At 38.9% G+C, this 27386-nt stretch overlaps 3 protein-coding genes across 5 annotated transcripts in view; 2 read left to right on the top strand and 1 right to left on the bottom strand.

The window, feature by feature from the left end:
- Positions 1-399: 399 nt before the first annotated feature.
- Positions 400-13522, top strand: LOC113532854 (uncharacterized). Of its 2 annotated transcripts, none has more exons than XM_034298090.2 (13): positions 400-531; positions 950-1007; positions 6027-6057; positions 8811-8888; positions 8965-9104; positions 9227-9352; positions 9944-9989; positions 10274-10348; positions 10488-10613; positions 11640-11854; positions 12081-12185; positions 13063-13126; positions 13260-13522. In XM_034298090.2, the coding sequence occupies exons 2-13, from the start codon at positions 951-953 to the stop codon at positions 13280-13282; spliced, it is 1086 nt and encodes a 361-aa protein (XP_034153981.1). In that variant the 5' UTR covers positions 400-531; position 950; the 3' UTR covers positions 13283-13522. The 2 variants fall into 2 exon arrangements, with proteins under 2 accessions (XP_034153981.1, XP_034153980.1); XM_034298089.2 differs by lacking the exon at positions 400-531 and adding an exon at positions 556-692.
- Positions 13523-14141: 619 nt separating this feature from the next.
- rbm12ba (RNA binding motif protein 12Ba) lies at positions 14142-16521 on the bottom strand. Of its 2 annotated transcripts, none has more exons than XM_026924580.3 (2): positions 16380-16521; positions 14142-16113 (listed from the first exon to the last, which is right to left on the bottom strand). In XM_026924580.3, the coding sequence occupies exon 2, from the start codon at positions 16101-16103 to the stop codon at positions 14529-14531; it is 1575 nt and encodes a 524-aa protein (XP_026780381.2). In that variant the 5' UTR covers positions 16104-16113; positions 16380-16521; the 3' UTR covers positions 14142-14528. The 2 variants fall into 2 exon arrangements, with proteins under 2 accessions (XP_026780381.2, XP_053083909.1); XM_053227934.1 differs by having other exon boundaries at positions 14142-16109; positions 16380-16512.
- Positions 16522-16561: 40 nt separating this feature from the next.
- tmem67 (transmembrane protein 67) overlaps positions 16562-27386 on the top strand; it is a 28241-nt gene continuing 17416 nt past the window's right edge. The window contains exons 1-8 of the mRNA XM_026924579.3: positions 16562-16817; positions 18295-18383; positions 19008-19098; positions 22304-22403; positions 22489-22555; positions 22740-22811; positions 22906-22968; positions 24877-25031. Of these exons, the coding sequence (XP_026780380.2) occupies positions 16619-16817; positions 18295-18383; positions 19008-19098; positions 22304-22403; positions 22489-22555; positions 22740-22811; positions 22906-22968; positions 24877-25031 (836 nt within the window). The 5' untranslated portion in view covers positions 16562-16618. The remainder of the gene's footprint in view (positions 16818-18294; positions 18384-19007; positions 19099-22303; positions 22404-22488; positions 22556-22739; positions 22812-22905; positions 22969-24876; positions 25032-27386) is intronic.

Raw genomic sequence — 27386 nt, 5'->3', positions numbered from 1 at the left:
TTTATGTACTACAAAGGCTAAATGGGGGGCCATGGCTTAATGGTTAGCACGCCTTCCTCGCACCTCCGGGGCTGGGGGCTTTATTCCCGCCTCCACCCTGTGCGTGAAGGTTTCCTCCGGGTACTCCAGTTTCCTCCCCCAGTCCAAGGACATGCGCTGTAGGCTGATTGGCATTTCCAAATTGTCCGTAGTGAGTGAATGGGTGTGTGTGTGATTGTGCCCCGCAATGGGTTGGAACCCGGTCCAGGGTATCCCCTGCCCTGTGCCCCGAGTCCCCTGGGATAGGCTCCAGGCTCCCCCGCAACCCTGTGCAGGATAAGAAGTACAGAGAATGGATGGATGGATGGAGGGTCTAAATGGCAGCCCAACCATGGGAGAGCTCGTATGACTTTTATTTTGAAACCCGTGGCCATGGAGAGAGAGAGAGCGCCCCGCTGCGGTCCTTCCTGTTTTCGCGCAGGCGCAGTACGAAAACAGAAGCATTAGCTGTGAATAGTTTGATTTTGTCCCCCTGCTGAAAACGAAACTGAGGTAATTATTGCACATTATTGCTAGTAGTTTTGTTTTTTTCTATTAATTTAAACTTGGCTTAGCGATATGTTTAGTAAAAAGCAGTTTCTTTTTGTTGTAATGTTACTGCATCATTGCTAATAATATCACAGCTAAGCTACTGTTTAATTATTAATGCAGAGGTGAATCTTTGTCTGTTTATAATTACACATTTATATTTATGTACAGTTTTCTGTGAGGTTTTTTCTTTGTAAAATTGAAAAAACGTTACAAGGTCGCTGTCCTTTGCTATGCCTGCTGTGAAGCTAATATGGTTTATGCTAGCAAACTAAGAAGCTAAGCCCTTCTTTGACGTCAGGATAATATGGATAATAATTTCGTAGTTAGCTTTGTGTAATTTAATTTTAGTCGTTGTTGTTGATTTTGAAATTGCTCACAGAATGGAGGCTTCAGCTCGAGCACAGACCTTTCTTCAGAAAAAGAAGAACGTCGGAAAGGTGAGTTAATGCTAGCTACAATAGGTGATAGCACCGAGCTGACTGGATGTAGGATATATGTGAGTCAGGTGCTAGCATGCTGCGCGTGTTTGGGTGCGCGAGCCTGTGCGCGAACACGGTTCTAGGTTTGTTAGTAAACTTGTATAGGAGCTATGGCGCTATGTTTACATGCAGCCTAATACAGCAGAAAGTGAGGGTTACCCGGAATAAAATCACTGTAACGCACGACCTCGAGTGGCTTAGAGAGGTTAAGAACAATATGATAAAATCCAGTGCTCAATAAACAAGTTATTGTCAACAATATTTACAATAAACAATTCTTCCGCCACACAATGTTAACAGTACGCGTTGGTTGCTAAGCAACATAAGAGCATTCTGTGGACAGAACAATGGCTCAGTTCAGTGTACCGGTTTTATTGGTTTAAACCACTGGCTATGTTTACATGCACATCAATATTCTGATATTAATCAGAATTTGGCAGTATTCTGATTAGTACTGAGTCATGTAAACGCTGCAATCTAATTGCCCAGTACAGATTAAGACAATAGTCTGATTCCCATCCCTGGATTATGCCTGTTTTAATCAGAAACTTGTTGCATGTAAACGTCTCATTCAGAACATCCACTGAAAGGAGATACATGCGCATGCTCAGTCCCCAAGGAATTGTGGGTGCTAAAAGATGCCTAGCTGTAGACTAGGTATTTAGGGATGGCAACTCAGGCATACTTAGAGCAACCATGTATACAGGAATATTCTGATGCCTGTACGCATATAAACATCGTATTAGGAATATAGCTCTTAAACGGAATATTGATGTGCATGTAAACATAGCCATTGCCTGTATATAAGAGTGGGCATCGTAACAGGGAGTCAAAAGTGAAGCCAAAAGTCTCTGAGGCCCTGTAGTGGCTGGCTGTAGTACAATTTCTAACCTTGTTAGTGAATGGGACAGATGGGACAGAGCTTCCATTTTAAGTTACATCTTATTGTCTTAATAGTGTTCTATCGTTTTTACAAGTTCAGTGTTTTTATAGGAGTTATTTGGTGATGAATGAAAGGGCGTGGTTGATGATGTGATTGATGGATTCAGTCATGACGGCCCTTATGAGCCCTTAAGTATAGAAAACCTTAAGTTATAAGGTTAAGGATATCCTTAGTGAAACATGGGTTGCAAGAAAAAACCTAAGGGTCCACTTAAGGAACCTTAAGGCTGTCATTAAGTATTTCCCTTTCCGTTATCCGTTGCTACGAAGACCTGAGTAACCATTTCACCATAAAAAAAATAAAAATAAAAAATAGGGACTAAAACAGGTCCCTTAAGTTATCTGCTGAACTCAAACGCAATGGCTGAGTTTGTGTTAATTGAAGAGGAGGAAGTACCGAGGCACATTTTTAATGATCGGAATGATACACAGTTATTGAGAGAATGTTTGACTGTCAGTCAATCCTTCGCCTCACCGCGATACTTGAGCCTGGCATTGAGCACCAAACTCGGCGGCCTTTTTTTTTTATACAATATATCCTTTCATTTTTGTGGTTGGATTCATTTTTATGGTTGTTTATTTCTTTTCTTGAACTCACAACTACGTTTTCATATTTTTTCATCACTTCTTCTACTGTGCACTTGACAGCAAGATTTTTTGAATAATTTTTTTTTCTCTTATCTCATGCCAGGCTTTCGTCTTGTGTGCGTGAGTGGCTGATGGGTTATAGCGGTTTTGGAGGTGTTTTTTTTTTCCCTAGTATTTTTCTAAAAGAATGGTTTTTCGTCCTCGGTCCAGTTTGATTTATGTGTCTTGTTTTCAGTATTGTTAGTATTCTCCATAACTCAAATATTGTAGTACAGCTGTATAGTTGTAGCAAAGGTCAAAGTTAAACTTGTTTAAAAGTCAGTGGTCTGTTATGTCTTGTTTATTGTGGGAGATTTCGTAACTATAGCAAATGCTTCCCCATTGCCGTGCTTTACCAGAAACTATCACGAAATGCTTAGTGTAAACACTTAGATAAAGGGGACAGTTAAGATGTTTGTTGCAATGCTCTTAAAGATATCCCTTGCCTCAGTGATTTTTTTTCCCCCTCATAGACACCCTTAAGTCAATCCACTTAAAGGTTTTCATGCAGCCGGGCACTGGACAGCTCTATACCAAAGCCATGTCCTGTTCTGCTGTAAACTGTTCTAACTTTATCCAGTATGTTGCATATTTTGATGTCTAAGCTAGCTCGGTGTACTGATATTATAAGTAGCAAACCAGTGTGAGTGATGGCAGAAACCAAGGCAGCTAACACTAGCTAAATTTCATAATCTGTAATTTACTGTATAACCTTAGCGAACATTCGAAATATCTTGCTAAGGTTAGCCAGTCATTCCTTTTTAAAGCACTGACAGTTGTTGTCCACTCATATGTAGTCATTGGTTTTCAACCAAGCACATCAATTCAGAATTCAGTTATTGTGATGCGGTCACGGGTGTGCGTATATCACAGCTTTGAACATGGCTCGGCCAATCAGAATTGATAACTGAAACTATCTGTTTTATAATATAATTAATTTGAGTTAATAATCCAGCTGAAAGCTCCATCAGACTAAAGTGTTCATGTATACATCTCAATCAGAATAGAGTAAACAGATTGAGGCCAACCTGAATTAAAATTCTGTTAGATCAAATTGAGGTGGGTAATACTTTTAATAATCTATTAAACAGAAGAATGGTAAACATGTAAATGGTTGTGTCTAATGACTTTCAGTATCGGAATCAGCATGTGTGTTTGGGTCATGATGCGGGCTTGATGCCATAAAACGATCCTGTAAGGAGACTTTTTTTTACAGATTTTAAAACTGCCATTATAAAATTATTTAAAATAATTAGATGGATTGGCTTCAAACTAATATTTTAAAGCTGGCTGAAAGTGCTTCAGGGGAGTGCCGTTTTGGTAGGCAAATACGCTATATGGCCAAAAGTTTGTGCACACCTGACCCTCACAGCTATATGTGAGGCCTTCCACAAAGTTGAAAGCACACAATTGTATAGGATGTCTTTGTATGCTGTTCAATTAAGATTTCCTTTCACTGGAACTGAGGGGCTCAAACTTGTGCCAGTATGACAGTGCGCCTGTACAAATGAGATCCATGAAGACATGGTTTGCCAAGGTTGGAGTGGAAGAACTCGAGTGGCCTGCACAGACCTCAACCCCACTGAACACTTCTGGGATGAATTGGAATGACGGCTGCGCGTCAAGCCTCCTTACCCGACATCAGTTCCCAAACTCTTGCTCTGTTGTTAGTGAATGGGCAGATCTCCACAGCAATGTTCCAAAATCAAGTGGAAAGCCTTCCCCAAAGAGTGGAGGTTATTATAGTAGCAAACAGGGAACAACTCTATTAACGCCCACACTGGTTTTGGAATGGGGTGTTCAGTACTCAGGTGTCCACATACTTTTGGCCATATAGTGTATCATTCCTAGTCTATACAAAAAACATCCATTAAGTATTCTAGATTATTTGAACAAATTAAATAAATAAATAAAAACAACTGTGCACGTTTGTCTGTTCTCAAACAATATCTGTCTGTTTTCTTTAAACAGTGTCTTTGTTTAAAAAAAAAAAAAGAAAAAACCTAGGGAGGCCGACCTGAACACACAGAGCCATATCTGCGAGTGTGGTTATTAAAAATGAGTGCACAATGCCTGCACACGAAGGTATTCACAAGTGTGAAGCGAGTGTGTAGAGGAGCTGTCGCACAAGAGTGCACTTCAGTTCTGCAAGCACTGAGAAATGCTTTCTTCCTTTGGCCTCGTTCTCTAGGGTCTACAATTTGCTCGTGAGTCATGACATAAAGTAAAAAAGTGATTTATAATCTTCGTTTTATTAGTATGCAGTTTTGTATTTAAATAAAATGTAAAACAAGTTCAGTTGAAAATGCAGGGTTTTTTTTTTTTTTTTTTTTGCAAGTTTTGTATTTCCAACTTTGATAGCAATTGCCTATTATTATTATTGTTGTTTTTATAACTATTTTTTATTAATAATTGTTATTATTGCTATGTGTGTAAACACTGTGGAAATAAAAAAAATAAAAAATTCATGGCCTTCACCCACATTGAAGTCCACATCAAAAAAAAAAAAAAAAATGCAGGTAGTCATCATCAGATGACTATGCAGAAACTAGGAATATGCAAGAGTATACAGTTGCAGAGTTGCTAGCGACTCGAATAGCATGAACTAACTATACTTACAACTGTCTGCAGTTTCACACATGCTAAGCAGTGTGACTAAAATAAATAAAAACATCTTTTTTTAATGGAGCATTGTTCTTCAGCTTCATTCTTTGCAATGTAAATGTCTGACTAGCTTTTATGAGCTAGTGGGAGTCAGCAGTTTGACACATCCAAGTCAGAGTTTTCTTCTTAAAATTGTTGCTTTCTTATGGAGCATTATTATGCTGCTTCATCCGTATTGGTGTTCTTTACAATAATGAATGAATGACTAGATTTTACAAGCTAGTGGGAGCCTAACGGTACTGTGTATGCATTGCATAACATGAAGCTCTCATCAACAGAATGACAACCAAGATCTTCATGCATCCTAACAAGTAGGAATCGAGGACAGATGCTTCTCAGGGGTCATAACCCCATACGTCTCTTCTGATTTTTAAATCGCACATGAGCACTGGTGCATATGCAATAATAAGCATAGTCCCTGTGCAGCTTACTGCCTAATTTTTTATCCTGAGTTATTAGTCATGGACTGTTATTTTCATGTCTGCCTAAATAATCCCCATGCTGTAGAGGGAAGAGACAGATTGCTGTTCTTCCATTACAAGTCTATGACTAACTGAGAGAGTCGATTGTGGCTCCATAATCTTCATACCCAAGAACAGCCTCCTCTGCTAATGGAGAGCATCGAAGAGGAGAATGGACCACAGGAGTGTTGGGGAATTGTTCCCAACCTCACATGCTATTCTGTCTCTCTAACTCCTCTTTATTTCTCTCTCTTTCTGACGGTTTACTTGTCATCTATGACAGAAAAAGCAGCCCGTCTACAGTGGGGACATAGGTAAGTCTTGCCCTCGAAGCCCACTTCTCTTCTTTTGACCTTCAGCACTCTCTGGCCTTGGTGATGTCATTGCCATGTGCCATGTCTGAGGTCTCTAGAACTTTAATGTAACACAGAAAATCAGCCCCTATGGCTATGATGGGATTTAACCCTTTTCAAGAACCATTTTTTAACAAAATTATTAGTGTTGTGTCTTGCATTTATTTTTCTAACATTATTATTGCAGGGTGTCCGTAGGTCCTTAAATTCTTACTTTGTCAGAAATTAGTGTATATTTTACAGACATAAACCTACAAACCTAAGCCTTCAACTTCAGCTAGACCTACCCCTATCTTTTGCATCAGTTGCGAATGGTCACTTGCCACAGCCAAAAATTTCGTCTTGTTTTCCAACAAGTGTTTATACCAGGTAAGACCAAGAATTCAGGCACAAATTAGAAACAATTCAGGCACAAAGTTCTGGAAAAGCATCAATCAGGATTTGGATATAAAAATAATATCCCAAACTATGAACATCCCATGGAGCACCATTACATACATTATTTTAAAAATGAAAAGGATATGGCACAACCATGACTCTCTCACCAGACTTCCATGACTGGGAGGCATTACTCAGAGAAGCAACCAGGGGCCCAAAGGTAACTGTAAAGGAGCTGGAGAGATCTACAGCTTAGATGCGTGAAGCTGTTCACTGGACAACCATAGGCTGGACACACTACAAAGCTGGGTGTTATAGAAGAGTGCGGAGAAAAAGAAAAAAAAAAAGTCATTTGAAATGCCATTTAGAGTCTGCCAAAAGGCATGTTAGTGATGAGACTCAAGTGCAAACATGTGGAAAAAGATTCTCTGTTCTGATGAGGCCAAAACCTTTTGAACTAAGTGCTAAGTTTGACCTGAGAGCACCAACCCCAGAGTGGTAGTGGTAGCATCATGTTTTAGGGATGCTTCTCATCAGGAAGGACTAGGAAGCAGGTTATGGTTGAGGGCAAGGCGGAGGGCAATCCTAGAAGAAAAGCATCCCAGTCTCCCAAAAGTGGATGCTTGTTACAGAACGTTGATATGGTATAGAAGGTGCTGCAAAGAAGAAGCAACTGAATGGTTTTTCTATGAGGGTATGTTGAAGAGAGGCTATTTTACTCAAGATACTGGGGCACCTTCCAACTGGACGCTGATCTTAGACATACTGCCAAAGCTACCAGGAAATGGTGTTTGAATTGGTAGAATACGGTAGAAAAATTGAATATGGTAGAAAAATTATTTTGCCCCATCAAATGTGTAGACACTGTGTAAATGAAATGGTTAAAAAAAAAAAAAACATCCCAATTAAGTGCATTCCATTGTAACACTACAAAATGGCAAAAAATTATTGCAAATTTGGTATTAAATTGCATTTGAAGTGGCATTTAAAACGTCTTAAAATATTCAGTTTAACCTGATACCTGCAGACACCCTGTTATCTGAATTTAGCCTGAACAACATTAGAAACGTTATGTCCTGTATGACTGACTGAATGTCTGTTTTGGGGTGTTTGTGAGTGATTTAACTTGGGTTAATGAACATTTCAAGCCCAAATTAACTACAGGAGGGCGTTTAATGGTGCAGCAGATTAATTGATGGCAGCATTGGGGTACATGTCCCTGACAATCAAAGACAGTTCACCAGTGTGAGTCATGGTCATTTATCAGATGAAATGGTGGACCAATCTGCATGGCTTGTCCACTACAAGAGCTGTTTCCATTGGACAAACCTGGCAAGCAGTCCTCCAGAGAGATGCGGTCCAAAGTCGGTTCAAACAGAAACTGTTTCAGCTTCTGTACTGTATGTTATATATCACAACATTCAGTGAAGGATAGCTAATGTCCAATAAAGGACAAGTCTGATTCAGATGCTATTTTGCAGAAATAGATAGGCCTACTGGTTAAATCTAGAAAGAAACCACCTGGAATATGACGCTGGGGTCGAAGTGTGTCTGTAAGTAACTTGGAATTCTCTGGAAAGTTCACAAAACCTTCCTCATTCTGGTCATCCTCAGTTTCTGGAGGACCACAAAGAATACAAACACCTTAGCTGCAATGTGTCTCCAAACCACTGCTTTCTTGGTGGACATTTTGACCATTGGAATCTGTCAGGACCCATTTGGAGGGAAGTTCCTTGTGGTCCACTCAGTCTGTGCCTTATGATTCTCTGGCATCAGAATGAGTGTTGTGCGCATCCAGAAAGCCTAGCCGTCTTGAATTTATGGAGAAATGTTAACCGTTAACAAGCCAATTCTCCATAAGTTGTCAAGTTCTGCAAAACATCAGGCATGATGTCCAAGACAATTTGTGAACTGTGTTCACATTATTAAAAAAAAAAAGGCCATTGGATCAGATCTGAAAATGCTAAATCTGATCCAATACCAATCTACAGAATCAGCCAAATATCGGCACCAATAGTGATGCTTGATATCGGATTGGGACATCCCTACTTGGTTGTTGTTGGTAAGCAAACTGTTTTGACCAATAGAATTAATCAGGACTGAGTTTTTATATGTTGTTCAGCAGTAAATTTTCAAATGTGGCTCAATTGCTTTGCCACACCTTTTCCACTCTGTTGATGCCTATGTGGGAAGAACAGTGTAATTAAGTGCTCTGTTGATTTGAAGTGGATTTACAGATCATTTTGAGTGATCTGTAAATGTCCAGTGCTCTCTTATCTTGTTGTATCATGCTATTTGGGGTGTAATCTTGTTCTAATTTATGCAACTCCCATCAGTTTTCACCAAGAATGGATCCGTTCAGACCATTCCCTCCCTCACCAAACGACTGAAAACCGTCACAGATCCAGTTATCGGTATGTAATACATTCTTAATGGAAAAAATGAAGCACATTGTGGAACTGTATGAGTACTGAGTGTGTGTGTGGATAGGTTTGCAGTATGTATGGGAGTATCGCAGCCCCAGCAAGTCAGTACCTCCTCATTACCAGTGTAGACTATGTAAGGTGCAGCGGCTACAGAATGAGATGGCCGCTCATATTACTGGATGGAAGCATTGCTTCAGATACATGGTAAGGCTTACAGTTCTCAAATCAAATGTACTTCATCCTTTCCTCCCAGTTTATTAACTAGAGGCTATGGCAAAACATGCCTGAAAGTGCTATACAACTTTTCTCTCTTACATGATGAACAGAAACACGCTCACCCAGAAAAAATGCCTCATGAAGAAGAGGAAGTAACAAAGAATCCAGCTGTCAAAAAGGAAATAAGAGTGACTGCTGCTGAGGTGGAGAAGACTGAGGGCAGAGGTCAAGTCAAGGTGGGAATCAGCGAGTACAATCTAAACATGTACACTTCATTTACATCTTGTAATCTACTACATGCAAAAAACTAAAGAAAAAAAAAACAACAAAAAAACTCTCAGAGAAAGCATTCCTCACATAGAGTACACATTCTCAGGCATGTGTTTGTATAGGATATTCTCCAAGTGAGAGGAATTATAGTGATGTAGGGATGTGTGAGCTTTGAAGCTTGTTGTTTAGTTTGTTATTTTGCCTACTCACATACCAGTTAAACTGTGTATAGTGAATGAAAGGAAGCACATTGGCATTTTAGTTCTCATGTTTTAAGCTGGGAAGTCGAGTGTTTAATTAGGGCAGTCTGATATTTGTCATATTATCACATTTGTCTCACATTTTTCATTATCTAGGACTTTTTGTAAACATGTAAGTTTGCACCAGTACTATTTTTTTTATATGATCAGCTTGCCGTGAAGTATCCAAAGCACTTTCCCTCCTAAGTCACTGTTACCTGAGAACATTTACTAAGAACATTGTGTAGAATGACTTTCTCGAGATCATACTAATTTCAGATTCACTCACTGATGCACAGTTATTTGTTTCCTCTTCAGGTTGTCATTAGGGAACCTGCTGATGTGCCAGTCTTTCAGAATATGAGTAAGTCCTGCCTTGCCCTGCAAAATTCACGTGTACACTTCTAATGGCTGCTAATATTTCATACTATATCAGTACATACAGTCTGGCAACCATGGAGTAGTAGGTTGTTCTCAGAAATTATTCTTGTGTACATATAGTTGTGTATGTTGCACAGTGGTCCTGAAAGCACAGTGACTTAAACTACTGTATATGTTCCGATATGTACATGGATAGGACAATGCTAAAAATAATGGTGTATTTGCTGTGTGTTTACTGTCTGTCCTTTGTGTATGTACGTGTATCAGAGTCTGCATTTCCCACTGTAATGGGACCAGGTCCTACAAGTCTGCTTGGACCAATTCCTGGAGGGTTTCACCCAGGTTAGTTTGTCTGTATATGTATGAAGGGTTCATTTTAAAAAAAAAAAAATAAAAAAAAAAAAGCCTTTGTGGACCTATTTTGGAAGTCTCAGTAGATCAAAAGACAATTTTGCATCTTTATTCTCTCATATTTCCTCAGGTGGACCTTTTGGTGGTGGTTTTTTGGACCCACCCTTTGCAGAGGAGTTCCCACCTCGGGGTGGCATGATGTCTGATTTTCATGGCGGCTCAGGTGATGCCCCCATGAGGAGCCCTGACTGCTACGGTAATTCCAATTGATGACTATTTCCATGTCTAGACCTACCCAGATATTAGTGTAAAATGCATACTGTGCATTCAAGAAAATATTCAGGCTCCTTAATTTTTTTTTCTACTTACTCTACAATACTATACTAAACTCTACTATACAAAAAAACACAAACAAGTACATTTAAAATGTAAATTTATTTTTAAAAAAAAAACTGATATCACGTTTCCATTGATCATTATTGAACTTATTTGCCAAATTGATTAAAATTCACATTGGCATGATTTGGGAATCCCCACAGCTGACAGTGTATCCTAAAAACAAGCCATAAGGTCAAATGAGTTCTTTCTAGACCTCAGAGACAGGTCTGTGTTGAGGCACAGATCTGGGTAAGCGTACTGAAAAATTTCTGCAACTTTGAAGGTTCTGTAGAACACAGTGACTGCCATCATTCTTAAATGGAAGAGGTTCGGAACCACAGAGGCTCTTAGTAGAGCGGGCACCCAGCCAGCCTAAGCAAATGGGAGAGGGCTTTTTTCAGGAAAGTGAACAAGAACCCAATGATGGCCAAAAAAAAGCAATTCCTCAGTAAAAGCCACATGATGGATAGATGATAGTAAGGAACAAAATACAGAGATATCCTTAAGGAAAACCTGCTAAAGACAGTAACCCAAAACATACAGCTAAGACAAACAGTGGCTTTGGTGGAAGTCTGTGAATGTCCTTGAGTGCTTCAGCCAGGGCCCGGACTTGAAAATAGTAGAACAGTGATGCACCCAGTCAACCCAACAGAGCTTGAGAGGTTCTGCAGACCGAAATTAGAGAAGATCCAAAAATTTTAAATTGTGATATTTAAGCTTTTTGAAAAGTATTTTTGGGAGATTGATGAAAAATGGACACATAATCATCAGACATCACAATGACAATGTTGTATGGGTTATTTTTACTGGAATAGTGTGGGCCTCTGGACAGGTTATGGGTAATGGTGCAGATCTTATATTTTGTATATTGACACCTAACAGCGAGGCCTTATTTCCACACCAGGACCAGACAGAATGATGGGAGGTCCTGAAAGCATGCAGCATTTACCCAACAGCAGATCTATGCACATGGGCTCAGATGGATTTGGAATGGGTCTACGAAGCGAGGAAATGGGCAGACCTTACCCTGATGATCTGCCAATGAACAGCAGCGAGAGAATGATGAGATCTAAAGGCCCAGAGTCCAACAGCACCCTCGCAACACTTCTCAGATGTCTGGTATATGTCTATGTTTGTCTTGTGAATATTGAAACGCTTATTTACATTTCATGTTTCAGTTAAAGCTTCTCAGTTGTGTGTTAGGTACTGCTACTGTAGTTTAGCGAGTGTAATTCTGCTCATGTATGATGATGTTCTTCAGGAGAAGCATAAAACTAAATTCTAGTCAAAAACCCAGCAGTTACACACCTGGGCAGTGGGGTTTATTCAGTCTTGTTTATTTTAGGACACATTCCGCATTGAGTGTGAAGATGATGCTCAGATCGTGCTGAAGATCACACAGAAGCTCACGGATGTCTTGATGGAATACCGCCTCAGGACTATCTCCTCGGTAACAAACTCAACTGGAATACTTGGGGTGGGGGGCTATGTCGGACACATGGGGACTATCCCCCTTAAAATTGTAGATGATGGTAAGAAAATGTTATCCAAGACAGAGTGAACGTTATTGTCTACTTTATGGCGGCAGTGCGATAGTGCATTCATGTCATGTTTGAAGTACGGTAATCACAACAGCAAATTTCCAAGTCTTTTGAGGGATCCAAATTATGTGAAATTACCTTCCATTTTCTTTAAAATTACTTGTTCAAAATTCTCCCATCAGAATGCATTCATCTAAGCCTGTATGAAATCAAGTAATTCTATAATATCCACTGAATTTTCACTTCCCATGTTAGCTAGCCTCTAGCTTCTCACATGTACCCAGACGGTAAGCTTTCACAGGAAAGTGCAAAAGCAGCTTCTGCCAGAAATCATGTGAAGATTTAGGAGGAGTCAATCATCCCACCAAGTGACAGTTATGCTCTTTTGGACTCCCTTTTGCGGATAGCTATGGCATCATACCAGTTTGAACTCAGTCTCTCCCAACAATACAGCAAGTGTTTCATCACTGCACCACTCTGGAACCCAAATTTAAATTTCTTATTGTTACTTCTGAGTTTGGACTATCTTTTAACGACCCTCATTTTTGAAATTTCATAAGTATAGTCAGAAACTCCTCACATATACATACAGACAATATCATGTAATCAATTTGATAATGCTTGATTATTGTGTAATTGAACTGCAAGGGTTCCATATAAAATATAACTTTTTTCCTTAATCTAACACTGTGGCTAAAATATTTATCATTTTATATGGCTAACTTTCCAGTGCAGTATGGTCTTCCTATTGACTGTTCTAAGTGTGTTAATTCAAATGTTTTCCAGGGACCTAGTATGAATTCTTCCCGCCTGCCACTGAGCTCCGACAGATTCTCCGGCAGTATGTCAGGTGCTCCATCAATGTGAATGGCGCTAGACTGCTCATACACTTGGCAGTTGTGATAATTTGAGAATAACACAAGAATTAAATATCAGAAGTTAGTCCAAAATAATTGCAATCAAATCTCTTCTCTCTCTTGCAGGCCCTTCAAGATTCTATAACTGAGAAGCCCATGTGTTCCTGTCCATTTTAGTCTTAATGTGGCAACTGTTTTAATGTACTTCTCTGTATGAAGCTTTTTCATTTAATATTTTAAATTGAAGACTAGATCACTTGCTCTGTGCAGGACATGTTTAAAATACATCAGGATTGGTCTGACTTTAGTGATTTGTTAATCCTAATGATTGGTGCATTTAGAGTGCTGGAAATGTTTTGTACACTGATTTCAATAAAAAGTTTAAACAATTTGTAGTGTACAGTATTTATATTGTTCCTGAAGCTATATCAGCTACTTAAGTTTTAAGCTTCAAAATGCTTTAGTTTTGCTGCATTGTTACCTGGTTTAAAGAATCTCAGGTGTGGAAGTGAATGTTCAAGATCAGCTTCATGAAAGAGTGGTTTCCTGTGAATTGTGCATTTCAAGTTGAGGTGGTAAGTCAGTGGTTATGGCTTTGGCCCATCGATCGGAAAGTCGCGAGTTCAAAACCTGGCACCCTTAACCCTCAACTGTTCAGTTGTACCTCACTTGGGATAAAAGTTCTGGGTGATATCTTTACTTAATCAAGAACTTAATCAACCACTTAACAGCTCTTTCACTAAAAGGACAATTACTGTATGCTGTCATGCTACAGGGTGTCCAAATAGTCTGGAAACAATGGATGTTACATACATGATTTTGTATTCATTTACACTTTTTTCCCTTACAAGTGAAAAATGGTATAACCATTGGATGAAAGAGGGCTTCTTATTACTCTCAGTGGTTCCTGACTTGTCAGACATCCTGTATTAGTTGTGTCCACTCATTGCACACATGCACAAATTACCAATTACCATTACTTGAAGGGAAAAATTCCACAGGTGGTGATATGATTTAATATGACTTGGTTTATTGTGCAAACAGTAATATACAGATATATTGATTGCCTTTTCAATAGCAGTTAAGAAATGTTACATCACATGATACTAGAACAATACCAGTCATCATTAAAGATTTCAGATGTACCAGAAGAATGTTACAGTCCATGCAAGGCACATTTTGTACTTTCTTTGATATTTAAATGAGTCCCAGAGTAATTTTTGAGTTTCATGTTCATTTTTGTTGGTAATGTGAGTACTTTCTGCCCTGTAAAAAAAAAAAAAAAAAATGAATGGCTGAAGGATTTCCACCATCCTCCTTCATATTTTGTGGAATGTCTTAAAAGGTACACCCCATTTCCCCTTAGCGTAAGCAAGCACTACCCAAAATGTGAGCTCATTGGGTTTTGTGCAAGATGTCTTTCATTTGTTGTGATGAAATACAGGTAAGCAGAATTTGTTCTCGCCTGAAGCGCTCTCTATGTAGACTACAAGCCTCTCTGGCACGTTCCTCACTTCCAAACTGAATAACAGCCTCACCAATCCCGTTGCCATTTTCATCTTCAAGCAACTTGATGTTCTCTTCACTGATGTTATACATACTAAAAAAGTCTTTCACTTCTGCTTTCCTCACGGCAGCAGGGAAATTCCGCGCGTAGATGCAAGACAGGCCAGGCCGAGTTTGTGCGCTGCAAGACCGTGACCTTTCTGATTCAGTACATGTGTTTTGATACATTAGGTCCTTCATTTTTTCCTTAGTAATGGATGAGACGTCTATTATTTGTGAGCCAATGGCACTACCGTTCATGTTCATGGCTAAGGTATATTCCTCTGGCTGTGTAAATATTATAAAGGCAGTAGATGTTCGTTCCTTCCACTTGTTTAGTAGATGCAGGATTTTACTGTTTGGTATGTCAGGACATGAGAACAGGTTCCTTATCTCAGTCTTGGTAATAGTTGTAGGAAGGTTCTTTACCATGACGCAGTACTCGGAATCAAAAGATGGAGAGTTAGAGCGGCGCCGTTTTGGCGATCCCCAAAAGGAGCAGGGCTTTTTAACTGGAGAATTCCTGTGCAAACGCCTATCCTGGGAGAATCTGTCCTGCTCTGAGAATGTGGAACATGGGGAATGTTCACGATGCTCCATGGCGTTTTCCCACATTCTCTCATGGGCCAGTCTGACCTCAACGTGGAAGTCCCTCGAGCCACTATGGCTGTATTTCAGGCCCTCTTCAGCATCTTTAAAACTAGCCATCTTCACTAGACAACACCGGTCCCGCCCTTGTAATGTATCTGTTATTACATCCACCACTTTGAGCCCTTCAAGGAACTGGCAGACTTCCTCTTTGGTGATTGTATTTGGAAGTCCGTAAAGCCGAAGATAACCCGGTTTGCGAGAGTTGCCCTCTCTTAATCCCCCCCGTTGCTCCTCCACATGATGTCTCATTGGTTCTGTAAGCCTTGCCTGGATGTTAACAGGTGGTGTTTGATCGGTTTCTGGAAGCTTTTCGATTGCATCCTTACCCGATTTGGGTATATTTATTAATTGAGGGGTACTAACTGGTGGTGACTGGGCTTGGTTCATTTCGTGGTTAGATTGCAGTCTTTGGACAGCAGCCACTACACTCAGCAGTAGAGTGGTGCAAAGCTCTGTTGCAGTTGTTGTCTGAGGTGCAGGTTCACCTTCCATAGGAGCACATTTCCTTTTCCTCAACTTTAACTCCATATTGTGCTTAAACTCGGCCATGCTGCTTTTATGAAGGGTAACAGTCGACCCTCTGAGCTGTTTTCCAGAATACAGCATGGCCAACTGTCCAGCTCTCTCTGTACGGAATATAATAAAAGCTTCACCCATCTTGCCCCCGGTGATATGGACACCTCCTTCAGGGATGGGTAAGCCATGAAAGAACCTGCGAATGTCTTCAGGTCCTGCTTTAATATTCAGACCCTGTAAACGCAGAACTACTGCCATGTCTGCCTGGCTAAGAGAACACAAAACACAAAGCAAGCATTTATAAGGAATTCAACATAAAGATCTTCATAACAATTGGTGTAAAAGTCACAAAGGTCCCGTCGAGAAAGAGAGAGAGAGAGAGAGAGAGAGAGACAGAGGAAAGGAAAAAAAAGCCCAACGCCTCAGCCCTCACAACTACCGCGCTTTTTCTTGTTTGTCTTCAATTAGAGTTCAAAGAGAAGCAATAGTCCAACGAAGGAAAAAAAAGTCATATCGTCTCTTTAAATAACTTACCTTTCACGTTTTCGTGAAAGACGAGACTAATTTATTAAATTCGTAATAATTCGTACAAGATATCTGGCGGGAAAAGAAAAAAAGACAAGGTTCACGCGCGCGTAAACACCACACAGCTGCCCCAGCATGAGCTCGCGACAGAAACGCAGAACAGCGCTTTGCCTGCAACTTTTAAAGGGTGGCGTCAGGGCGTTCCCTACACCGGAAGAGGCGGGGCTTACTCATGCGTTTTCTGTATCATGGCGACGGGGACGCTAAACTTCCCAGGGCTGTTTTACGGAAACCTTTTCGTTTTCTTATTAAATTCAAACCCAATTTATTGTCAGCAGTTTTCTATTTCTTTTTCGCAACCGTTGGACTGTGGGGTCCAAAATTATTTTGACATTTCAAGCTTGACTTGTGTGAAGTGTGGACCGAACCAAGTCAGCAGTAAATCAGGTAACGCCAGCTAGCGATGCTACACTAGCTCTTTTCTGAGCTTCATCCCAAATAGCTCTTACTCCCTGTAGAAGTGCAATAAGTAGCTTATGAAATAATGGCGTCTGCAGCCTAGGTAGTGTACTATGTATCTGACAGGTCGCTATTTGGGACTCAGTCTCTGGTAGTGGCGCTGGCTAGGTAGCTGTTTGTTGGTTTATTGGATAGTTTTCATTTGATTATACTTTGCTAGGCATATTAGAGTTAGCTAACCGATATATAATTAACCTAATAATCTGATTATACAGGCAGAGAAATGCACATGGGTATTTTTCTTTGTTAAACACAGGAATCAAACTGAAACCTAAGCTTTTGTTAGTCACAGGGTTGCCATCTCTTTTCAGGGGAAAGTAGACAATACACGCTCAAGTAGTCGCTAGTAGACACCAGATGACGCAAGTGATTCATTTGCATATATATTAGCATATCAAAAACATGAAGAATTCAGATTTTCTGAAGACATTAGAATAAAATCGAATTGTGTCAGAATAGAAAATAGATTATAACCTATTTCATATAGACATCTTTGGGCATTTCACCAAACTAACTATTTACATATTTAAAAAAATACTATCATTTATATCAAGAACACAGACAAATTGAAATAGTTTAGTGAGAACTTGTAAATATGGACAATGGCTATGTTTACGTGCACATCAATATGCCGATATTAATCGCCGCAATCTGATTGCCCGATTCTGATTAAGACAATATTCTGATTTCCCAAATTCCGATTCCTATCCCTGGATTATGCCTGTTTTAATCGGAAATTTGTGTAAACACCTTATTCATAAAATCCACTGAAAGGAGATCCATGCACTTGCTCAGTCTGTAAGGAATTGTGGTTACAGATACTTAGCTGTAGACTAGGTATTTAGGAATACTTACAACAACCATGTATACAGGAATATTCCGATGCCTGTACGCATATAAACATCATATTCGGAATATAGCTCTTAAATGGAATATTGATGTGCATGTAAATGTAGTCAGTAATAGAGTTTAAAAACAAAGTAGTGCACAGATGGGACACACAACAGTGTTTAGTGATTAGTCATTGGGAACAATGGTGATCAGTGATTGGTTGTTGAGAACAATGGTTCACAGAAGTTCAGCCAGGCTTTAAACATTGTGGTGGTGAGTAGACCGAACCTGCTCTCTCAACTCGTATAACCAGCAGCTGTAATGTGAGTTGGAGGGCCATATCAAGTGCAGGACAGTCGCTCAAAAGTCGCTACATTTGTCCCCAGGCTCAAAAAGTCACTACATTTGTCCCCAGGCTGTTTTTTAAAATAAAGTTGCTAAAGGGGTCTAAAAAGTCACCAAATCTAGCAACAAAGTCAGCAAGTTGGCAACACTGGTTAGACACTGAAACTCATCAAAAAATTATTTTTGTCAGTATATTGCAACATATTATACTATGTCCTCTCCACAACAGGTTTGAGCTGTGAGTGTCAGCCGGGTTTCAAGGTCCTGAGCAGCAACGGAGGATATATTACGTGCCAAAAGTGCACAGACACCAAACCGGTATGAGCTCATATGCCTAAGAACACAGCAGTGGTCCTAAATGACCAGTGTCAAGCACAATTTGGTAATTTCTTTGCACTAATACACCTGATTAAACCAAGTCCCCCCTCTAAGCAGAACCAAAAGTTCAGGGAGTGGAATCAGACCTCATCCACCTTGGTTCTGGACTATCATGACTAACACTTCTCATTTGATTACCTACTTTAGTAGGTGTGTTGGACAGATCAGTTAAGACAGTTAATTGTCTTGTAAGGGAAATGACATTGTGCAGTAGTTAAACAAGCACAGTGCACAAATGCTGAAGAGTATATATATATTAGACCTGGGCAAAATGAAAATATAATATTGATATTGTGATATATTAACATTATAATACATGTTTCTAAGAATCATGAGTATGGCCAGGTGTCTATGCATTTAAAAAAAAAATTTACTTGCTGTAACAAGTAATTGGAAGACAAACAAATTTTTTCATCACAAGCAATCACATATTATATTTCTCTGTTGTACAGATATTTCCCAGCGATGTAATGTTGAGAATAGTGCCAAGACTGGAACTGAAAACTCCTAGACTAGTTTATCATCATACCATACACTGAACACAGTTGTTACATTGTTTGGTAGAGTGTTACGCAGGATGGATATGAATGTATCAGATGTCCAGGCGAACTGGGGGAGGATGGGAAGTGCCGGTGTCCTACAGGCAGTGTTCTTGGTGAGTTTTTTTTTTTTAGTTTTTATAACAACAGTAATAATAATAATAATAATAATAATAATAATAATAATAATTAAGGATATATCAATACTGATACTGGTATTGCTCTGATAGCGTGCACATTTCTCATACCATGTGATACTACGTAACGTAAGCTTAGTGTACGTTGTCATGCTATTGAAGAGATGACATGAAATGACAGCAACCTGGACTTATTTTATAATTATTGATGGCAATCAAAGCAAATCTGACTGCACAGCAAAAAATGAAAGAGGAGCTTCTTATGGGTAGATTTTTGTGTAGATTCATGACCTAAAATTCCAACAGTGAATAATACAAAGTTTCATATCTCTAGAATAGCTCGCCAAAAGTTGACACATGGGCCTATTGTCTCCCCCACACATTGAGATGGATGGTTAGTTGCCTGTGGTTGTCAAAACCAATATGTTTTTAAATGTTGGAGCACCTTAATTTCACCAAAAGGCATCAGAACTACAACTGGCAACTTTTTGCTCATGCACACTATCAGCTTGTTTGGTGACAGAAGGGGACTGCATAACATGGAAAAGTACCTGAGACTCCCTGTGAAATATGATAGTGAATCACTTATGCTCTGGCTGGTGATTCGTGAATTGGTGGCACCGTAAATTCTAGTAAATACCAGGGTATTTCAACTCAATACTTGGTTGTCCCTGCCAGGAGGTTCAGACTTGTCCATAGAGTCACATCTACAAGATGATGAGTGTGGAACTATTTGGATTTTCTCTTATGTTTGAGTTCTCTTATTGTTCTATTCTCTTTATTGGAGACTCTCATTTACTGGGAGTTGTACTCTGTACTGAGGGCTTTCTGTTCTGACATCTCATGTTCCAGATGAATTGCATGTAGCATGTAAGCAAGGAAGATAGATAGGTGGTACAGTTTATTACATGAAGACTCATGTTCATCATGTGATTACCGAAGTACTTCCAAATCAACACAGAAGTGGCAAAGAAAGACAGAAATCTGCATCCATCTAAGAATATAAAGGAATCTACAACTAGTTTTTGGGTGGATCTTCCAGAAAAAAGGTTCAATGACCACAGAATCAAGATTTTGACATGGCCGTCCTGGTCCCCTGACCTAAACCCCATTGAAAACCCCATGGGGTGAGCTGAAGAGGAGAGTCCACAAAAGCGGAACTAGGATCATGGAGGATCTGCAGAGATTCTGTATTTTCCGTGTCTCCATTTCTATATACTTTTCTATCTTTTGATGTACTTGCAAATATGAAAAAAAAAACATGTATTCATGAGCATAAACAAAGATGTTTAAAAAAAACAAAACTGATAGGAAAAAATAATATTTGGACACCACAAATGACCAACATCAGTATTTTGTTGTAAAGCTGTTGTTGGCAATTACAGCTTCAAGACATCTAAGATAAGAAGTAATTAGCTTTTTTGCAGGATTATGGTATTTTGATTGTGTATTTTGGAAGAAAGAACGGTCTGTCCAGAGGGCTACTTCCCTAATTAGGTAACCGGCCTGGACGGTCAAGGGCAGGGCTCGTTTTATGCTGTTTTATGACGGTAAGAACATAGACAAGTCGAATAGGTCATCAACATGTCACGAGGATAAGATAAGATAGGAATATGTCATGTGAAGAAGATGATGGTGAGGAAGATAGGAAAAAAACCTCCAATACCCAGCTTACATAAGTGTGCACACCCTTTTATAATTGGGAATGTGGAAGTGTTAAATACTAGTTAGTATACACCTGGCATCTGTTAAAGTCACTGATTAACCCCAAATAAAGTACAGCTCTTCCTATAGAATTTTTCTGACGTCTTCTTGGTAACATCCAACTGGAAAAGCCATGGGCCCAAAGAGCTTACAAAGAAAGTACAGGATCTCATTGTTGAAAAATATCAATCAGGACAGGGTTACAAAAATTTCAAAGGCATTGGATATAGCATGGAACACTGTGAAGACAGTAATCAATAAGTGGACAAAATATGGCACAAAAGTGACATTACTAAGAACAGGAGGTCCCTCTAAAACTGATGAGAAGACCAGGAGAAAATTGGTCAGGGAGGCTGCCAAGAGGCCTACAGCAACATTCAACAGAATTGCAGCAATTTCTGGCGAGTACTGGTTGCTCCCTACATGTGACAACAATCTCCCAAATTCTTCATACGTCTGGGCTACGGGGTAGGGTGGCAAGATCTAGGCATTTTTTAACCAAAAAAAGCATCGAAGCCTGGCTAAAGTTCGCAAAAAAAAAATACAGGGCACCTTTGGCGGTCACCCAAGAACCCAGTAGCTCATACTTCTGAGTCAACTGTTGAGCTGCCACAGAGGGAAGATACAAGAAGCTCTCCTTTTTATACAGAGACTGGCCCACTGGCTGGTGAACATAATCACCTTGGCCTTGTGGTGGAAATTCATTTATAAAATGAGAAAGCACTACCAAACACTTGAATGTGCTCAAGTATAAATATTTTATTCAATCAGCAATTGCTCATGAGCCCGCGTAGCCTCTCTTACCTTACCAACCATACTTCGCCTCAGAGTGCTACAAAGAATTCTTGAGTTTTGCTTGAACATATGTAGAAGCACACATGAATTATTCATCATATAGAAAACAAAGAGTAAAGTAAATGATTAGTTACAAACCAACATAACATAGGTCCTCCTTCTTCCCTTATTTATCATAAACAGGTTATTCTTCAACGTCATAGTTTTTCTTCCACATCCCTTAATAGTTATTTTTCTCTCTTACCTACCGGAAACAGGGAGTTCAAAACTGCAAGGGTTGCTAACAAAAGATTCCTCTATGGCTCATATCTCTGCTATGTGATAAGAATATAAAGCAAGTCTCTTGCCAGACTAACACACACACACACACACACACATCCTTGGGAATTGGTGCTTCTTCTCATGCGAGAATAAAACAACATTTATACAGATATAGTTCACATCATGGATAGCAAAACAGATAAAAGTATGACAGATCGTTCTTTAAAAAATTCAAAATTATAATATTTGACAAATATTAAATATTTGACAAAAATTGCTGTGGTATAAGAAGAAAAAAAACATTTGCTGTTGAAAATAATACAATAATCAAGTTTGGGGTGGTAATTATTCTACCCTGTTATTCCCTATTTTCCTGTAATAGCATGTTTTATTCCTTAAATATTTTCACTCTGTGTTTTGTCAGTGGAAAGAACTGTAAATGGCACGCCTCTCCAAGAAGCCCTGTGTGAGTTGTGTAATGGAACAGATCCAGCTTTTTCTTCGCCAGACACGAAAGGCAACAGGTGATCATTCTCTCGTTTTCTGTGTATGCTGTGTATTTATTTTGCCTTGCCTGTGCATCAAAGCATGTGTGTCTTGTATGCTTAGATGTGTGAGATGTCAGGAATCCTTCATCAACACGTCTCAGACCTGCGCATGTGGTTCCAACATTCTGGTGAGAAAATGAGTGTATAGTATACTTTGGTGATGTATTGTATAAGTTACGATAATGTGCATGTCACAGCTCCAGTTTATTTAGTTTATGTAGCATTTATATAGCTTTTTTAAGACTCGAGGTTACAGTTTTTTTGAAGAAAAAAAAAAAAAAAGGGAATGTGAGATATACTGATGTATTACAGGCTGGAGGAATGTGTTTCCCTCCCAACAACCTGCCCACTTCGGTCGTGTCCACAATCAATTTTGCTCAGTTGGTAAGCACTTGATGTGGAGTTAAACTGCTGAACAACCAGAAGTGTTCAATCATCTCTAATGTCACTTACTAATGTTTGATATTCTGTGGTTAAGGGCCTTGCTGTTACTTCTGACTGGTTTTCTAGCTTCCTGTATTCTTCTGCAGCTGCATGTCTGGTAGGCACACACACCCACACCCACACATACACACACACACACACACACACACACACACACGCACATATATACACACATGCAAATTATGACGAGTTTTATTTTCGCAATTTTGATTTTTATTTATTCAAAAACCAGCATAAAAATAGTACTAAAAATCTAAATACTAAAAAGTAAAATAGTATTAAAATAGTCTTAAAAATGATTCAGTGATATTTCCCTTATTTCAGTGCCACCAGGTTTTCGATAAATTAAATAACTGAGAGAACAGGCTGTGCTTATAACCACATCCTTCCTGCTGTTTTCATTGTTTTGTCTTTGTATGAAACAGTCTGCCAAATGAATAAATGTAAGCCGTTGATCTATCCTCATCTGAAGATATTTTGAATAGAAGGTGCTGATTTCTTTCCAACATACTTGTATTGAGTGAGTCAATACAATATACAGTATATGTGCATAATTTTCTCTTTTCTCTGTACACTTACTTGGCAAATCCAGAAGTTTAAAGAGAAGCTGTATTTAAAGTTTGTGGTCTGGGAAGTACTCTGTATTGTCCTCTCAGGTTTAGAGATAACCCCCTAACCCACATGCCTTTTAATATTGTTAGCTATTAGGCCATTTTCATTCCTTCACACATACTTATTCAAGAGCTCTTTGCATTTGTAAGACCTGGGGTCTTAAAAGTTCTTGAGGTTAAAAATAGCTCCTAACTGGAGGTTTATGAGAATCTCATTTTACGACTCTTATTTTCTATTTTTTCCCCAAAAAGCATTTTAGCAGTAAAAGGAGGCCCTAAACTTACGCTCCTTTGTTACTCACCCTACTTTCACAAGGTACTCATGTCTCTTGTAGTTTGTGTTTTATGGCCATGTAGCAACTGCTACTGTTGTCACTTGTGGACATACACTGACCAGCGTTTTTTTGTTGTTGTTGTTTGTTTTTTTAATTTTTTAATTGGAGAAACAGTAGTAGCCAAAATGTATAGCCGAAAAAGCCCACTTTATGACTTATAAACACCTCTTTGTTATGTGTTAGGCTTCGTGCTAGCTACATTCCCAGATTAGGTAAGTAAGCTAACTCTATTTGCTATGTACAATCACCAGAGGCACTAAAAATCTTATCTACTTCCTTCCAATATTTATTTTTCCTCGTAATGGTACACATTTAATGAAAGGTTGTATGTGACAGGATAAGATGGAACCACAGTTATAATTGTCTTCCGGTTTTGAATGGGGCCACAGGTGCCATAGGATTTGTCGATGGAATTGTTTGAGGCACTCGTTTGGATTTGTTGCTTTAACACCTCACACCTAATTTGCATAGAATCATAGAATTGAGAAAATCTCATTTCACATGTTGCTTGTTACGTTGTCGGTTTGATGCTTGCTTGTTGTAGAAATTGTGATTCTGTGTAGCTCACATGCATAGAAAATAAATGTACAAGTCATATCTATCTACCTATCTATTACACAATATAACAAACATATACTGTATGTTGTTAATAAACAAATGAACATGAAACCACCAGCTGTTTAATTTTCATTTGTTCATTTCTGTATTATAGTTATATGAAATTGTGTATTGGGATTTCATTTTAGAGATTATAGAGTTTTTTTTTTTGTTTGTTTGTTTGTTTTTTTTAAGATTGCTGCCACATTAGCCATTCACTGCCAATAATTCATTCAGGAATCACTCTGTCATCTGTAGTAACAGGGTCTCTTAAGTGACACTTAGGAGCATCCTTAGTAATTAGATAAAATTTTTTAAATAAATACATGTTTTACAAGTGCAAAATGCTCCCTTAAACATGGAGAAAAATTCACTTTTGAAATGACTGACTTGTCGTCACTTAAGTGTGTTTGCTTGTGTACGCATGACTGGGTTGACGTTGTGTTTTCCCTTGTCTTGTAGTTGTTCACTAATCGGACAGCATGCCAGGCTCTGGGGAACATGTGTGTGTTGAACATGCACTCCTCAAGCACTATCAGCAACGATGCCTGTGGCCTGTACAACACCATCTACAGAGCAACAGCGGCGCAGGGCAACAACCAGGACAACCCGTACTGGTACATACATATGCAAACACACTGCATGTCTTATTATACTGTAAAACTAAGTCAGGAAGTGTAGGACTTAATCCACCACTCTCCTAAATCCAATGATGGAAATAGGAGCAGACCAATATCTGACTCATCGCTTCATCTTTAGTAATATCCTGATCAGGGTTGCAGTGAATCCAGAGCCTATCCCTGGGAGCAAGGCGGGAGAATTTACTCTGGGTGGGACGCCAGTCCATCACAGGGCACATTCACACGCACATTCACACACACATTCACACGCACATTCACACTTAGGGTCAATTTAGAGTAGCCAATCTGTCTACCTGAAAGTTTTTTCGACAATGGGAGGAGACTGGAGAATCCAGAGGAAACCCACGTGAACATGCACAGACAGTAACCTGAGCTCAGGATTGAACTCTATAGATTAAATTACAGATTAAATTATCTGACTCTAATTTATAACAACCAACAAACTTTTAGTTAAATTGTTGGAAACATAATATCTCAGTGTTCAATTATAGATTTTTTTTAGTATACCCAGTTTTGTAATACTAAGCTTTTGCTGGAATGTGATGTTACTGCATCTGAGGCATTTATGCATTGCTTAAGCAATTAATAAATGAGTCTTTTTATATTTACTTGTCAGAGATTTAATTTTACTTGCATATATTAGCCTTTTATATTTACTTATCGGAGGTCTATTTCCAACTTGCCTAACATACCATTACTTTAATCTACTCAAACCATTATTAATACAACTTATTCATTATTCACTGTGACTTTATGCATCGGAGACTACAAGTAGAACATAGATAATAAGTATAATTAATGTGTAAAACTTGCAAACTCAATGGAATAAACCCATAGCCTGGCATCTGAAACAGAGAGATTGGTAGTCTCTCTGGAGATCTGATGATAGATTCCCCCAAAATTCCCCTTTCTTCCCCCCCGAGAAAGTTCCCCCAACTATAACCATTTAATACCTCTTTAGCATACTTTGAAGTCACTATGTTGTTGATTGAGGAAGCAAACACATGGGAACCAGGCCTGTGCTGTCAGCAGGATGAGTTAAAACAATCACTGTAAATAATGACTACAGCTGACTGAACAGAACTCCTACAGAGTGAGATAAGGAGTTAAAAGGAACAATGAACAACAGGCAGGATGATCAGAAGAGTCTCATCTGGTTTAAGACCACAGATCACCCTGTTTGAAATGACCACATTGTTCAACATGAAATTAGAATCAGTTGAAATCAAACATGCCCTGAGGAATATTTTGGTTAGACACAGTATAAATGACAAGGTCTTTCTGACCTGTACGCCTGATATTAATCACGTCAGATCACTGCCCAGAGTCCACTGAAACGTGAAGGAATATCCACACCACCCTTGCATGCCCAAATCGCTCCTGGATTCCAGTGCATTGCATTACACTTATTAATTTTAATTAATGTTTCTGGTCCAATCTAAGACACTACAATAAACCCAAAGTCCCAAGACCCAAATATGGATGTATTAAAATAATAAATATCAGGGATTTTCCAGTTTCAGTTGTATACAGACAATGACACACCAGGATATTAAGATATATTTGTAACTTTTGTCAGGTATATGTATAAATATGATTTATTTTTATACATTAACATTATTTTTTAGCGTTTTTATTTCATATCATTAAATTTCTTGAATGATAAGATAGCTACAGTGTAGCCACAGGTATATATAAACAATATTTCACCTGCATAGCTTCATGTCTATCATCTGTGATAACAGCGTAAGTTTTGATTTGGCTACAATCTGGTGATTTCTGCTTGCCAAACAGTCCTCAATATCGAAGTAAATCAATGAGTTATTAGAAATGCTAGGTATTATTATCATTGTTATGTACCGTTTCATGAAGTACGTTAGCGAGAGGAGGTTGTGATGAACACCGTGTACGCTGTATCTCTGACATTGTTCGCCTGTAACTCGGTTTAATAAGAGACTGTGTTCTCAGGGAATAGAATGGCTGCTCGTGGATGTGTAACACTGATAAAACCGTGTGGTTAACTTTGAGTTATGACCCACTTAACCCTGGTCATGCCTTTTACACCTGCAAATTTCAGTTGCTTCAGGAAGTAGGTATCATTTGGCAGAACATGCTTAAAGGATATGCTTAATTCTCTGTATATTATCAATGGTATGTAAACTCTTCTACTTTGTTCTTATAGTAGTTATGTCAGATTTCTGTGACACTGATTTTTCTGTGGTTTGTAATCTTGTATCACCAGAGGCTATATTCACAAAGAATCTGATCTTATCACGAAGAGCTGTCCAAAGTGAAATTAGAAATGCCTAAGTAAGAGTTTGCTCTTAAAAG

The sequence above is a fragment of the Pangasianodon hypophthalmus genome, chromosome 22 (assembly GCF_027358585.1).
Source record: "Pangasianodon hypophthalmus isolate fPanHyp1 chromosome 22, fPanHyp1.pri, whole genome shotgun sequence".
NCBI classification, from domain to species: Eukaryota; Metazoa; Chordata; class Actinopteri; order Siluriformes; family Pangasiidae; genus Pangasianodon; species Pangasianodon hypophthalmus.
Note: the sequence above shows the minus strand (reverse complement) of the source record. Positions and strands in the feature narration are given on the sequence as shown.

Excerpts from the sequence above, each read along its gene's own strand:
- LOC113532854 (XM_034298089.2), top strand. Across the intron at positions 10,349-10,487 it reads TCCTGGAGGGTTTCACCCAG|GTGGACCTTTTGGTGGTGGT; the intron begins GTTAGTTTGTCT and ends ATATTTCCTCAG. Across the intron at positions 12,186-13,062 it reads GCCTCAGGACTATCTCCTCG|GGACCTAGTATGAATTCTTC; the intron begins GTAACAAACTCA and ends AATGTTTTCCAG.
- rbm12ba (XM_026924580.3), bottom strand. The coding sequence starts at position 16,103 with ATGGCAGTAGTTCTGCGTTTACAGGGTCTGAATATTAAAGCAGGACCT.